The 16778-nt window shown below is 35.3% G+C and overlaps 1 protein-coding gene across 6 annotated transcripts in view; it reads left to right on the top strand.

Moving 5' to 3' along the window:
* The window catches only part of AGO3 (argonaute RISC catalytic component 3), a 132508-nt gene that overhangs the window by 68949 nt on the left and 46781 nt on the right, over positions 1-16778 (top strand). For all 6 annotated transcript variants that reach the window (XM_061412524.1, XM_061412523.1, XM_061412525.1 and 3 more), the window contains exons 6-9: positions 9122-9256; positions 13219-13306; positions 13431-13578; positions 14024-14143. In XM_061412524.1, coding sequence (XP_061268508.1) covers positions 9122-9256; positions 13219-13306; positions 13431-13578; positions 14024-14143 — 491 coding nt within the window. The remainder of the gene's footprint in view (positions 1-9121; positions 9257-13218; positions 13307-13430; positions 13579-14023; positions 14144-16778) is intronic.

Below are 16778 nucleotides of genomic sequence, written 5' to 3'. Positions count from 1 at the left end.
CAGTGGTCAAAAATATACACTGCACAAAAGATTATGGGAATGGTCAATAGCACCTGAGAAGATATTAAACATCATTGGTCATCTGGAAAATGCAGATAAAAACCACAATGAGATATCACTTCACACTTGCTAGATTTGCTAAAGTAAAAAACCCAGCAATGCTAAGTGTTGGCAAGAATATGGAACAATTGGAAACGGTAGGAGTATAAAACAGTACAACCACTTTGAAAAATATTTTGGCAGATTTTAAAAAATTTAAATATTTTCTTGCCATATGTCCTAACTATTCTTAGGTCTTTCCCCAAGAGAAATGAAAAAAATAGGTCCGTACAAAGGTTTGTACATGTTCATAATAACTAGGATCTGGAAACAACCCAAATGCCCAGCAACAAGTAAACTGAGAAACAAATTGTGATTTATTTACACGATGAAATACTATCCAGCAATTTTAAAAAACTAATTTATAAAATGGTATGGATGAATCTCAAGAAAGATGTGCAAAAAAGCTAAACGAAATAATGTATACCATATAATTCCATTTATGTGAAATTCTGGAACAAATTTATTATGAAAGGAATCAGATCAGTGGTTGCCTGCAGCAGATGTGACGGAAGCTGATTAAAGAGGGGCAGGAAAGTACTTTCGGGGGTGATGACATATTTTGTCTTAATTGGAGTGATAATAGCATAGAGGATGAGATGGTTGGATGGCATCACTGACTCAATGGACATGAATTTGAGCAAGTTCCAAGAGATGGTTAAGGACAGGGAGTCCTGGCATGCTGCAGTCCATGGGGTCGGAAAGAGTCGGACACGACTGAACAACTGGACAACAACAACAAATAGCGTTGAGGTATACGTTTGTCAAAATCATTGAGCTGTACAGTTAAAATGCATTTTATTGTATGTAAGTTATACCTCAAATAGTTTTTTTAAATGAGATGTCACATCCCCAGAAAGGCTAGCATTAAACTCTTAAACTCTGCTTGTGAGAGAGTTAGTTGTTAAAACCACTTTGGAAGATTTTGGCATTATCCAGGAAAGTTAGAGATACACATCCTTAGTTCAGTTCAGTCGCTCAGTCATGTCCAACTGTGATCCCCTTGGACTGCAGCACACCAGGCTTCCCTGTCCATCACCAACTCGCGGAGCTTGCTCAAATCAATGGACTCATGTCCATGGATTCAGTGATGCCATCCAACCATCTCATTCTCTGTTGTCCCCTTCTCCTCCTGCCTTCAATCTTTCCCAATCTTTCCCAGTCAGGGTCTTTTCTAATGAGTCAGTTCTTCACATAAGGTGACCAAAGGATCGGAGCTTCAGCCTCAGCATCAGTCCTTCCAATGACTATTCAGAACTGATTTCCTTGAGGATTGGCTGGTTTGATCTCCTTGCAGTCTGAGGGACTCTGAATAGTCTTCTCTAACACCGCTGTTCAAAAGCATCAATTCTTCGACGCTCAGCTTTCTTTAGATTCAGCAATTCTACTGAGATACCACCTTTTCTATTAGAGAAATACACATGTGTATGTATATCAAAAAGGCCATCTATAAGATAGTCATAACATTATTCTAATAACCAAAGGAAAGTGCCAGCATAAATAGTCCACCACGATTAATAATCAGGCTTTTGTTTGTTTGGTTTTTGCCGCAGGACACCTTGTGGGATCTTAGTGGCCTGGCCAGGGGTTGAACTTGAGCCCCTGGCAGTGAAAGCACAAAGTTCTATCCACTGTCCACCAACATTAAAGTGAATAAACTGTATTTTATTCAGTGGAGTGTTAGGCAGAGCAATGGAAATGAAGAAAATAGTTGTTTAAATAGAAACAATGTTTAGCAAGTCTCAAAAAGATTTTATGTTTTATGTTTCCAGTTAGATAAAATTGAAGAACTGGAAACAATAAATTGTCCTTAGTGATCTGTACTTACACGTTGTAATTCTGAAAAGAGAAAAAAGTGATTACCATAAGAACCAGGATTTGAGGGTTGAACTGTAAGTTAAGGTTGGGAAGGGGATAGGGAAGCGGTTTTGAGAATACTACCAATATTTAGTTCTTGATCTGAGTGTTGGTTATGTGAATATTTGTATTCACTTTATAATTTAGTGACCCTTTAGTAACCTTTTAGTGACCCTTTAGTAAATATATTTTTTATTAAAAACAGAAAAAAAACCCAACCCTTTGATTTATCAATATCTCCTGAGTACTATGTCAGTAATACTTTGCTAGTTAATGATAGACATGCAGAGATGTCTAACATGGTGTCTAAATTGTTCACTATTACCATAAAAAGGCATTGTATAATAAGTGACCTTAATTTTTGTTCTTACACTTTCAGAGCCATGAAAGTAAACGTATAAAATTGAGGCATATAACCTCTCAGGAGGTTGAAGTATAATTGTAGTTATGCTTTTACCTGGATCCAACATTATTTACTGCTTTATTTTACACTCTTTTGGACTTGGACTAATTTGGAACGTGTAGTCCTTATTACCTTAAATATGGTAAATATTTGTTATTTTTTCACGTCTGTATTTTAGCTGCATCCTAACAGAAAATTTCAGTTTTGACACAGTAAAGTGCAAACTAAAGAATCCTAATCACTTCTTCATAGAACATTCTCTCCCATTCAGCTTCTTCAAGGAGTTAGTTTACACTGACAGAATGATTTTGCCTAGAATTAAAACCTCAATAAATCAGAGCGCAAAAGACATGAGTAGACAATCCTTCAAAAAATGAGAAAAAGAGTTCTGATGAGTTTCTGCCATTTTCTGGGCACAGGTAGGTATCTTACATTGAATCTTCACACTAATGCTGTAAGTAATGGGCGTTTTGCTAATTTTCCATATGAATGAATGGAAATTCTGAAAAATGATAATTAGTAAGTCTGGATCTAGAATTAAAATCTGTTTCATTTCCAAGCTTATTTTTTTTCTCTTTATTCTAATGCTGCTACCTATGGAAAGAAGAAAATAAACCTAATTTAAAAAATAAGGATAGGGACTTTCCTGATGGTCCAGTTTTTAAGACTCTAAGCTCCCAGTGCAGGGGCATGGGCTCAATCCCTGCTCAGAGAGCTGCATCCCACATGTTGCAACAGCAAAAAAAGAAAAAGAACCTGCATGCCACAACTAAGACCTAGAGCAGCCAAATAAATTAAAAAAAAAAAAATTTTTAAAGGATACATTTCCAACAGTAAAATAATTTTTTATCAATTATCAATAAGTGAGTTATAAAGTATCACAAAACCTTAATGAGAATAATTTTTGCCTAAGTTGTGTATTGTACGTATCTAGATACTAACAAGTAGTTGGTAATATCTCATTTTGTACAAATTCCTCTCGTTTTTTATTCTCAATTTTATTTATCTGCATTCTAGCACCTGCTCATTTATTTTGTTTATATGAATGTAGTACAAATGTATCCATCTGACTGATGGTTATTTAGGTTGTGTCCATTCTTTTTATCATTATAAACTGTCCTATAGTAAGCATTCTTATTCATGTTGCCCTCCACAGATAATGGGATTTTTATAGAGCATATATTCCAGTAGAGTGGAGTTGTTGAGTTGGAAATTATGCTTATCTTCAAACTTACTATAAATTACCGTTTGCTCCTGACTATATCACTTTATATTCCTACATACTGTATGAGAATTTTCATTCTTCATTCTTCCTTTGGCTTATTGTCAGCTTGTATTATCCATTGTAACGTTTTTGGCCCATTTTGATGGGTATAAAATGATAGCTCAATAGAGTTTTTATATGTATTTCCTTTATTATAAATAGTGAAAAATTGTTTTTTGACATTTAGGTTTTCTCTTCTGTGAAATACCTAGCCATGTGTCTTTTGGCACTGTTACTGTTTTAAGCTTGATTTATAGGCACTCATGACATATTCTGGATAGTAATCATTTGTTGTATGTATTATACATATCCATTTGCCTGTTGTTGTTGTTTTTTTTTTAATTTTATTTTATTTTTAAACTTTACATAATTGTATTAGTTTTTCCAAATATCAAAATGAATCCATCACAGGTACACACGTGCTCCCCATCCTGAACCCTCCTCCCTCCTCCCTCCCCATACCATCCCTCTGGGTCGTCCCAGTGCACTAGCCCCAAGCATCCAGTATCGTGCATTGAACCTGGACTGGCATCTCGTTTCATACATGATATTTTACATGTTTCAATGCCATTCTCCCAAATCTTCCCACCCTCTCCCTCTCCCACAGAGTCCATAAGACTGTTCCATACATCAGTGTCTCTTTTGCTGTCTCGTACACAGGGTTATTGTTACCATCTTTCTAAATTCCATATATATGCGTTAGTATACTGTATTGGTGTTTTTCCTTCTGGCTTACTTCACTCTGTATAATAGGCTCCAGTTTCATCCACCTCATTAGAACTGATTCGAATGAATTCTTTTTAATGGCTGAGTAATACTCCATTGTGTATATGTACCACAGCTTTCTTTATCCATTCATCTGCTGATGGACATCTAGGTTGCTTCCATGTCCTGGCTATTATAAACAGTGCTGCGATGAACATTGGGGTACACGTGTCTCTTTCCCTTCTGGTTTCCTCAGTGTGTATGCCCAGCAGTGGGATTGCTGGATCATAAGGCAGTTCTATTTCCAGTTTTTTAAGGAATCTCCACACTGTTCTCCATAGTGGCTGTACTAGTTTGCATTCCCACCAACAGTGTAAGAGGGTTCCCTTTTCTCCACAGCCTCTCCAACATTTATTATTTGTAGACTTTTGAATCGCAGCCATTCTGACTGGTGTGAAATGGTACCTCATAGTGGTCTTGATTTGCATTTCTCTGATAATAAGTGATGTTGAGCATCTTTTCATGTGTTTGTTAGCCATCTGTATGTCTTCTTTGGAGAAATGCCTATTTAGTTCTTTGGCCCATTTTTTGATTGGGTCATTTATTTTTCTGGAGTTGAGCTATAGGAGTTGCTTGTATATTTTTGAGATTAGTTGTTTGTCAGTTGCTTCATTTGCTATTATTTTCTCCCATTCTGAAGGCTGTCTTTTCACCTTGCTGATAGTTTCCTTTGATGTGCAGAAGCTTTTAAGTTTAATTAGGTCCCATTTGTTTATTTTTGCTTTTATTTCCGATATTCTGGGAGGTGGGTCATAGAGGATCCTGCTGTGATGTATGTCAGAGAGTGTTTTGCCTATGTTCTCCTCTAGGAATTTTATAGTTTCTGATCTTATGTTTAGATCTTTAATCCATTTTGAGTTTATTTTTGTGTATGGTGTTAGAAAGTGTTCTAGTTTCATTCTTTTACAAGTGGTTGACCAGTTTTCCCAGCACCACTTGTTAAAGAGATTGTCTTTAATCCATTGTATATTCTTGCCTCCTTTGTCAAAGATAAGGTGTCCATATGTGTGTGGATTTATCTCTGGGCTTTCTATTTTGTTCCATTGATCTATACTTCTGTCTTTGTGCCAGTACCATACTGTCTTGATAACTGTGGCTTTGTAGTAGAGCCTGAAGTCAGGTAGGTTGATTCCTCCAGTTCCATTCTTCTTTCTCAAGATCACTTTGGCTATTCGAGGTTTTTTGTATTTCCATACAAATTGTGAAATTATTTGTTCTAGCTCTGTGAAGAATACTGTTGTTTTTTTCTAGCTTTGTTTATGGTACCTCTTTTTAATCATTTTTGTATCTTAAGAAATTCTTTCCTGCTTTAAAGATCATAAAGATGTTCTGTATTTTCCTTTAAATGTCTGTTTTTCTTTTCATGTTCAGTTCTCTAAATAGGAATTTGTTTCATATACTGTATAAAGTAGACTTTGAAGGATATTCTGCTGGTCTCTGTGTTTGTCCCCACAGTCTCTTGACTTGAATAGGATTATAACAAATCTTGATGAATGTTAGAGCAGACCTTATTCTTAGAAACTCTCTTAGCTGTTCTGGTTTAATTTCTCTTTCATGTTAATTTTAATATCAGCTTCTTAAGTTCCAGAGGTCAAGAGGGTTATATCTTATTGGCATTTGATTGAAATTGCTTTGAATTTACAGATTAATTTATAAATAATTTATACTAATAAGGTATATTGCTCCATTTATTAATATTTAAATCTATAGTAGTAAAGACACCTATTATTTCAGTAAGTCTTCTACATCTTTTGTTTAGATTTCATCCCAAGTGTCTACACTTTTTGTTGTGATGTTAAGTGGTATCTTTTTTTTTAAGTGGTATCTTTTTTAAATTACATTTTAAGTTGATTGCTAATATATAAGAATATAATTTATTTTTATCTGTTGACCTTAAATCTAGCAGATTTACTGAACTCTCTTATTCTATAATTTATCTATAGATTAGAGGGTTTTATCTCTCAACAATCATACTGTAAAGAATAATAATTTTGTTTCTTCCTTTCCAATCCTTTTATCTTTTATTTCTCTTAACTTGCATTCCTATGCCAGCTAGCACTTTCTATTAACTTAAGTTGAACTTACCATAGATTTTGGTGAATAACTTTTATCAAATTAAGGAAGCTCCTTTCTAGTCCTGGTACTGTGAAAGTTTTAGTTATGGTGCTGAATTTTATCTGATGCTTTTTTCAGAGCAATTATCTATAGAAATGATTGTACATTTATTGCCCTTAGTGTTTTAATGTCGTATATTTTGTTAATAGGTTTTTAAAATACTAAATGTAAATATTACTTGTTCAGATTTGTGAAAGGGAATGAAGGAAAAAATGCATGTATATGTAGGTTTATAAAATGTTAGGGATAGAGAGACAGATCCTTGCTCTTTGAAACTCATGCCTAATTCAGCTGTACTCACCGATTTTATCCCATCTTGTGTAAGAACTTTCTGTCACCTCAAATGCCTACATTGCTGTAGGGAAGATGGTAAATAGTAAAATGATTAAAAGTGTAAACACTAAGGAAAATTAATAGAATGTTAAACAGGATAATATTTGTTTAGTAGTTTCAGCTCTGTGAGATAAGATGAATTAATTGTGAGTGCTAGTATTAAAATAATCCAGTGAAGAAAGTTTACCTGTAGGATTAAAGGAAAGACAAAATAAGCATGTTAATGACCATATATTTATTTTCCTTTATCCACTTATTTTTTTCAATTTAACACAGAAGCAGTATATGTTTATTTGATATATTTCCTGCCTGCCTCATTTTAATGTGCAACAGTATTCTCACATTTTTAATAGAAGAATGTAGGTATACAGTTTTTTAATGTATAAGATTTAAATAAGATACCCAGAATGCTGAAATAGTCTTATCAGTCTCTCTTTTTTTAGTTAGCTTGAAATTGTAAAGGTATTTCTAACGTTTATTTGGGTGGAAATACAAAACCAACATAACTGTCCATCATTAGGGACATGTAGTAAATCCAGGTAGTGAGATATCCTGCAATGTGAAAAGGAATGATATAATTCCATATTAGTACATATAAGATCTGTCTCTAAGATACCTAATGAGAAAAAGAAATCAAAGCCCAAAATAGTGTTTCTAATGTTTTATCATTTGTGTTCTTTTTCATTAAGAGAAGAATGCGATATATATTCATATATATTCACTTAATTACCATGCACCCAAATTACAGAATAATATGAAGCCATTAAAAAGAAATTATTGACATGGAAAGATCTCTAAGACATTGTTAGTTTTAAAATAATAAAACAATAAAGCAAGTCATAAAACATTTATTATCTGATCTCATGTTTTTAAAAGTTCTATCTCTATTTTTATCTCAAGTGTATATTAAAAGAACGAGATATGGAAGTACAAAACCAACCTAGCTATCTATTGTTAGGGACATGTAGTAGGTCCATGTCCATAATTAGTACATGTAGTAGTTAAGTATTAGTTACTAATAATGGTTGCTTCTTAAAGATACTTGGAGACCAGAAGTCTTTACTGTTTGTATCTATGTTGTTTAGATTTTTTATGCTGAGACTTCATTCATATATTATTGAAATAATATATATATATTGTTTATATATATGTATATATATACATATATATTGAAATAAAGGAAAATGTAATATGTGCTATTAAAAAGATTTAAAGAAAAATAAAAAATATCCACAATAGTCTCACTACCTAACTACTTCAAGCCTTGTTAAATATCCGTCCAGACGTTTTGTGGAAGACATTTAAACCTAAACCAAGGAGAATAAGAGAAAGGGTACCACTGTGGACATGTCTTTTAGGTAGGGAAATAATATGATAGCATGTTGACTCAGGTGGTCAAGAATCTGCCTACAGTGCAGGAGACCTGGGTTCAATCCCTGGGCTGGGCAGATCCCCTGGAGAAGAGAATGGCAACCGACTCCAGTATTCTTGTCTGGAGAATTCCATGGACAGAGGAGCCTGATGGGCTACAGTCCATGGGATCTCAAGGAGTCGGAAACGTCGGAGAGACTAGCACTTTTCACTTTTCAGCCTACTGTCTGTTTTGGTTTTACTTTTCACTGTACCCCCAGTATCTTTTAGCACATAATAGCAGCCCGTAAGTATTTAAGAAATGAATGATGGTTGTCTACTAACTATTGGTCAAGCTCTCTTCTAGTTCCAAAATCCAGGATTAAGAAGTCATACTAGTTGGCTCCTCAAAGACTGCTGATTGTAGCTAGATAACATTGGGCAGATATTGTTACTACCTGTAGCTTGGATTAGCGCTAGTAACATTTAATACCATTGTCTTCTCAAATCTGTACAAGACAGGGAAAGCTCTCCTTAGAACAGATAAGCAATCTGGGGTGGCATGCAAGGCTTAGTTTAAGAAATAATACCTAACCTTGTCTTCTGAGGCACTCTGGCCTTCTTTGTCCCTTTATAGGCCTTGTCTCATAGCCAGAACACTGCTCTGTACATGTAGTAGGGAATGGAATGATTCAGATACCCATGGTGAAAGAGATTATAAAAACTGTAATATTAGGTTTCTCTGTTGTTGTGCTTATCTTGTAGTCAAACAGGTCAAGTTGAAACTGCTTAATTTTGGAAATATTTTTATATGTATTGATACATAGGTATACGTAAGAGGGTAATTTTAACTCTATAATTAGTTATCATGGAGCCTTAGATTTGAGTTTTTTTAAAGAAACATTAATTTGTACCCTTTGTGTTTTTCTTCTTAGTTTCTGCCACTGCCTTCTACAAAGCACAACCTGTAATTCAGTTCATGTGTGAAGTTCTTGATATTCATAATATTGATGAGCAGCCAAGACCTCTGACTGATTCTCATCGGGTAAAATTCACCAAAGAGATAAAAGGTGAGTTAATTAGCATTTGGAACAACTTAACTGTAAAATGCATGAATATAACAAACTTTCATGGAAATTTTTTAAGATTTAAATCTGTTCATGTAACATCACCAGTAAAAATATGGATTAATTTTAAAACGTTACATTAAATTCATTGTCATAACATCTTAGGTAGTGTTTCAATGAAAGAAATACCAAGTAATGGAATTAATACTAGCTAATTTTTTGTCGATACTTTCCCTTATTAGCTGAAGGCATAAAGAGGTACTCTCATAGAAAAATGCTCCTATCATACTGTTTAAAATAGGAAATTTATTCCCAAAACATTGACACTTCAGGACTGGAGCCATTCTTTGAACATATTTTAATATAGTGACTTCTTTATTTTTCTGAAATGATAGCAGAATATTTTATTTCTTTGTAAATTTGTAGATGTGGGACTAGCCTATTTCATGTGTTGTTCTAGAGTTGAAACTTAGTAACTTCATGTACTTTATTTAGTTGACCATTGATCTTGCCTGTTTTATAGTTAGCGGCTAAAATTTATACAGTGGTGTTACATCATATATATATTTTACTAATATAAATTCATTTCTACATGGTCTTCCAAAGAGAAAAATTAAAAATTAATTTCACTTATATTCTAAAATTTATATTTTGTATTTATTTATTCTTTGTATAATTGTAGCTTTCTATGTAAATATACAGTCTTATGTGCAAACCCATATACAATGGGTTTATCAGCAATTTAATTTAATTTAATATCAGTGTACTTTATCAGCAGTTTAAGGGATTTTTCAAGAATAATTTTGATTATGTAAGATTCTTGACGTGTTCATAACTGTGGAACTTAGTCCTCATGTAAGATGTGACTCCACTGTATTTAGTTCTTTATTATTTAGGCACAAAGAGAAATTTGATATTCTCTAATTAGAATGAATACTATAAATTCTGTTTATAATAAGTGTTACATCTCAAATAGTCAGAAATAATTATGTTGTTTAATTTTAAGGTTTTACCTATTTGTTGCAGGTAATTTTTCAGCTTGTGAAGCATTGACGTTTATTTTCTGAACATCTTTCAGTCCCCCAAATCAGTTAGTATAGTTGAATACATCCTGCTAGCTCCAGTAATCATTTATTCTGTGCCATTCAGTAACCAAGAGAGAGATAGTCATTGTAGTAAAACATTTAAAGGAATTTCCCTCCTGCTTTGAAGATAAGCATCTATTTATGTCAAGATTTTTGTCAGAATAAGAAAGTGTTATATATTCTTGTATTGCAGTCATACCATCGTCCTGTCATAATCTATATTAACTGCACAGTTAGCTTTGTTGGAAGGTAGTGCATTACCCACCATTAATATGTGATCATCTAAATGCCATGGTTTCCAGTGGAGTTGCTGCTTAGTTACCACCTCTGATATCATGAAGTCACTTACATTATTTTGCGGTAACTATGCAATCAACTCATATCACCACTCTATCACAGAAAATACAAGATGTACAGAACAAGGATTCAACTGCTGCCCGAAGAGCATGGACTCGATCTTAACTTCAACTGCTCAGGGGGCCAAAGAAATGACTGAAAAAATGACTAGAAAGCATTATAAAGTTGATGTTATAGTGAAGGTAAAGCCAAGTTTATAGGTTCAATATTTGATTTATTAAAGCCAAAAACATTTTTCGGTTGGATGGAGGGTTTGGGGAGGGACCTGGGCAGAGAATTATCTAGTCCATTTTTTAAAAAATTTCAACTCTTTGCTAACCCTGAATTTGGATGTAACCTTAGGCACCTATGACTGTAGATTTGGGGTAGAAAAATATGAGTTAGATCTAATTGACAAACTGATGATTTTTTCCTCCATTCAAAGTCAGGAAGGCTTTTAAAAGAGAGAGAGAGAACTCTTTAAAGTACATCATGTATTCCTATCTCAGTAACACAAGAGAATCAAAGTTACATGTTTTATACTATATATTTAAGTTTAATTTTTAGTCAGCATGAGAAATTTGATGAAAACTGTTTAATAATGGTACAAATTGTGGTATAATGAATACACTTCCTAGTACAATATTCATTTGATTCCAGTTGAACTTTTTCCTAAATAATTAATAATAACTTTAGGGTGGTTTCTTTTGCAATAATTCATCATAGTTAAATAGCAGAAATATTGGAGGAAGTTTATGGTAAAAGTACCATATGTATGTAAGAGTGTCAGTTTTATTTTTGATAAAAACTTATTTAGTAGGCTTGTATAACCTTACTGATAATTTTTTTTTTAATTCAAAGGGAAGATTGGAAAACAAATTGCTAAGTAGTATAGATAACAGAAATTTGCTTTAAATTTTTCTATCATGTTTTCCCCCAAACAGTATTTTTACATCTTGTTTACTTCATATAGTTGGTATTTCCTTCTTGAAAGACCTTCTCTTGGTAATATTTTCTATTTTCATTTATAATATAGAAGCATAATAAATGCTCTAATTGACCTGAAAGTTTAGTTTTGTAAAGATAGTTACTAACAAAAACTATTTCTCACGGACTCAGTTAAGAGTACTTCTCAAAAACCCTCGTACCAGTCTGGTATAGCAGCACTGTGTCCACGTAGCGTCTTAGTTTGTGCTGATACGTCCTAAGAAAATATTACTGTGATTGAACTTTGTGTTTGGTTCTGCAGTTAGTAGATAGGAAACTAAGTTATACTGTAGCAGGGTTTCTCAACCTTGGCACTATTGATATTTTGGGCTGGATAATTCTTTGTTGTGGTCGGGGATGGGAGGTAGTGCTGTTCTGTGCATTGCAATATAATTTAGCAGCATCCCTGGATCCACCCATTCCTAAATCTAGCATCCACTAGATGCCAATAGCACCCCCAGTTTTAACAATCAGGGAAGCCCCCAAAAATGTCTCCAGACATTACCAAATCTCCCCTGGAGGTCAGAGTCACCTCAGGTTGAGAACATCTGCACTATGGGATACAGAGGTACAAAAGAAAAAAATTTTTTCAGTCACAGTAGCTATATTTCATGTGCCCAGGAACATTACTAGTAGTGATTTTAGTACAGGTGTAGAAATCATATCATCTCAGAACATCCTTTTGGACACCATTGCTTAGGAAAATTCATCCCAAAGAATTTCAGCCAATGGTTTAAAAGCCCACAGCTTCACCTTCTAAAGCAGACCTGGGATCCTCAAACCCCTAAGCTCCACAGATGGACTCATGGATCCAGTAACATCTAAATTCACATGCTGCATTAAGTGTATGTTGCGTTTTTCTGAGAATTTATTGCTTTTGTCACATTCTCAAAGGGGTCATTGATTCCATAAGAACGTCTGGATTACTTGCTGTAGGAATTAGTTTGGTTACATTCGATATTTTGCCCTGATTTCTAATGGTCAGTAGTGAAAGAACTGTATCACTATATTATCCTTTAACAAAATTGTCACTCCACTTCTGTTAAAAGGGCCTGGGATTTTTTTTTTTTCTTCCTGGTTTAAAAATCTGTGAAGACTTTCTTCATAAGGACTTTATGAAATTATGATCTTCAGTCAGTATGTGATGCCTGGGGAGTTGAGATATCACATACTTTGAAGGTTACAGAATGTTTTGAGAGTTATGGTAACTCCTTTCCATTGCTCCTTCCCTCTCCCAGCATAAAACCCTGCAATATAAGCAGGACTTTTTTTGTAATTAATGAAGAACTTTATCCCTTGATCTAAAGGCTTTGTAAATTTTATGCTGTTTTTAATAGCTTGATAGAATAGGGAAATGGTTTGGAGTTAGGTCTGTCATGATTGTACCCATTATTAACTATGTTTTATATATATATATAATCCTTTGTTAATCATATCACCTATTTCACAGATTTTCTGTTTAGAATTTTGAGTTTTTATAGTGGTGAGCAGGCTTTAGAGTTATGAATATGTCACTTGTGACAGTTCTGTAACCTCAGTTTTTCTTGTTGGGAACAGGTCTGAAGGTTGAAGTGACTCATTGTGGAACAATGAGACGGAAATACCGTGTTTGTAATGTAACAAGAAGGCCTGCCAGTCATCAAACGTAAGAAAAGCTGGTGTTTGTCAGAACAGAGATGATGTGAGGCAGCTTACTCTAGTTGGTAGATTGGGACTTTTGCTTGCTCCTAATGGGATGAGTTGTTAATGTGTAATTTTTTTTTTTCCAGCTTTCCTTTACAGTTAGAAAATGGCCAAACTGTGGAGAGAACAGTAGCACAGTATTTCAGAGAAAAGTATACTCTTCAGCTGAAGTACCCACACCTTCCCTGTCTGCAAGTGGGGCAGGAACAGAAACATACCTACCTGCCACTAGAAGTAATGTGTTTAGGCTGCTTATTAATATCCTCTTATTCATCATTCTGTTAAGGTTTTTAAGGACCTGTAACTTACTTTATACTCTCACATTTATTTTTAAATTGAACTGTCTTTAAATTTCCTTATTTATTCTGAATTTTCAATTATGAGATAATACGGGAAAAAAATTCATCCACAGTTCTGCCCCTCTAAACATAACTGCTGTTAGCATTTTGGTACACTTCTTTCAGCCTTTTTATCCAGTGTACATTGTACCTGATTATAATCATACTGTGAAGCAGTATTGTTTACTGCCTTTCTACTTGACATGATACTAAACAAAAGTGGCTTAATGGAGTAGATTTTAAATTTTAAGTTAAATTAAAATTTAAAATATCACATTTAATTGCACTCAATTTTAAGAAAGATGCATATATCTAGTACAAAACTTTTTTTCCATTTATAGGTCTGTAATATTGTGGCAGGGCAACGATGTATCAAGAAGCTAACGGACAATCAAACCTCCACTATGATCAAAGCCACAGCAAGATCTGCACCAGATAGACAAGAGGAAATTAGCAGATTGGTTAGTACTTAACCCCAGAAATAGAAATTAAAAACATATTAGGGTGAGCTACTAAAGAAGAATGTCCACTATATCAACTCCTGTCTTATTATTATTTCGTGGGCTCAGAATTAAAAGAGATTATGGAAGTATTCTAGCAGTAGCCTAGGGGTAAATGAAGAAGGTTCAGTTCAGTTCATTTCAGTCGCCCAGTCGTGTCTGACTCTTTGTGACCCCATGAATCGCAGCACGCCAGGCCTCCCTGTCCATCACCAACTCCCGGAGTTCACCCAGACTCACGTCCATCGAGTCAGTGATGCCATCCAGCCATCTCATCCTCTGTCATCCCCTTCTCCTCCTGCCCCCAATCCCTCCCAGCATCAGAGTCTTTTCCAGTGAGTCAACTCTTCACATGAGGTGGCCAAAGTACTGGAGTTTCAGCTTTAGCATCATTCCTTCCAAAGAACACCCAGGGCTGATCTCCTTCAGAATGGACTAGTTGGATCTCCTTGCAGTCCAAGGGATTCGCAAGACTCTTCTCCAACACCACAGTTCAAAAACATCAATTCTTTGGCCCTCAGCCTTCTTCACGGTCCAACTCTCACATCCATACATGACCACAGGAAAAACCATAGCCTTGACTAGACGAACCTTTGTTGGCATAGTGTCTCTGCTTTTGAATATGCTGTCTCGGTTGGTCATAACTTTCCTTTCAAGGAGTAAGCGTCTTTTAATTTCATGGCTGCAGTCACCATCTGCAGTGATTTTGGAGCCCCCAAAAATAAAGTCTGACACTGTTTCCACTGTTTCCCGATCTATTTCCCATGAAGTGATGGGACCAGATGCCATGATCTTCGTTTTCTGAATGTTGAGCTTTATACCAACTTTTTCACTCTGCACTTTCACTTTCATCAAGAGGCTTTTGAGTTCCTCTTCACTTTCTGCCATAAGGGTGGTGTCATCTGCATATCTGAGGTGATTGATATTTCTCCCGGCAATCTTGATTCCAGCTTGTGTTTCTTCCAGTCCAGCGTTTCTCATGATGTACTCTGTATATAAGTTAAATAAGCAGAGTGACAATATACAGCCTTGACGTACTCCTTTTCCTATTTGGAACCAGTCTGTTGTTCCATGTCCAGTTCTAACTGTTGCTTCCTGACCTGCATACAAATTTCTCAAGAGGCAGATCAGGTGGTCTGGTATTCCCATCTCTTTCAGAATTCTCCACAGTTTATTGTGATCCACACAGTCAAAGGCTTTGGCATAGTCAATAAAGCAGAAATAGATGTTTTTCTGGAACTCTCTTGCTTTTTCCATGATCCCGCGGATGCTGGCAATTTGATTTCTGGTTCCTCTGCCTTTTCTAAAACCAGCTTGAACATCAGGAAGTTCACGGTTCACGTATTGCTGAAGCCTGGCTTGGAGAATTTTGAGCATTACTTTACTAGTGTGTGAGATGAGTGCAATTGTGCGGTAATTTGAGCATTCTTTGGCATTGCCTTTCTTTGGGATTGGAATGAAAACTGACCTTTTCCAGTCCTGTGGCCACTGCTGAATTTTCCAAATTTGCTGGCATATTGAGTGTAGCACTTTCACAGCATCATCTTTCAGGATTTGGAATAGCTCAACTGGAATTCCATCACCTCCACTAGCTTTGTTCATAGTGATGCTTTGTTCATAGTGATGCTTTCTAAGGCCCACTTGACTTCACATTCCAGGATGTCTGGCTCTAGGTCAGTGATCACACCATCATGATTATCTGGGTCGTGAAGATCTTTTTTGTACAGTTCTGTGTATTCTTGCCCTCTCTTCTTAATATCTTCTGCTTCTGTTAGGTCCATACCATTTCTGTCCTTTATCGAGCCCATCTTTGCATGAAATGTTCCCTTGGTATCTCTAATTTTCTTGAAGAGATCTCTCGTCTTTCCCATTCTGTTGTTTTCCTCTATTTCTTTGCGTTGATCACTGAAGAAGGCTTTCTTATCTCTTCTTGCTATTCTTTGGAACTCTGCATTCAGATGCTTATATCTTTCCTTTTCTCCTTTGCTTTTCGCTTCTCTTCTTTTCACAGCTATTTGTAAGGCCTCCCCAGACAGCCGTTTTGCTTTTTTGCATTTCTTTTCCATGGGGATGGTCTTGATCCCTGTCTCCTATACAATGTCACGAACCTCATTCCATAGTTCATCAGGCACTCTATCAATCAGATCTAGGCCCTTAAATCTATTTCTCACTTCCACTGTATGATCATAAGGGATTTGATTTAGGTCCTACCTGAATGGTCTAGTGGTTTTCCCTACTTTCTTCAATTTAAGTCTAAATTTGGCAATAAGGAGTTCATGATCTGAGCCACAGTCAGCTCCTGGTCTTGTTTTTTCTGACTGTATAGAGCTTCTCCATCTTTGGCTGCAAAGAATATAATCAGTCTGATTTCCGTGTTGACCATCTGGTGATGTCCATGTATAGAGTCTTCTCTTGTGTTATTGGAAGAGGGTGTTTGTTATGACCAGTACATTTTCTTGACAAAGGTTAGAGCCTTCTAATTTAGCCCCAAGCTCTTTAGTTAGATTCAGAACAGATAATCTCAGAACTAATGTTTCAGTTTAGTGAACTGGACTTTTATCACCTCCCACCTAAAATAGGAAAGGAAAGTCAAGGT

Source organism: Bos javanicus, chromosome 3, assembly GCF_032452875.1.
Source record: "Bos javanicus breed banteng chromosome 3, ARS-OSU_banteng_1.0, whole genome shotgun sequence".
NCBI lineage: Eukaryota > Metazoa > Chordata > Mammalia > Artiodactyla > Bovidae > Bos > Bos javanicus.
This window is presented reverse-complemented; position numbering and strand designations above follow the sequence as displayed.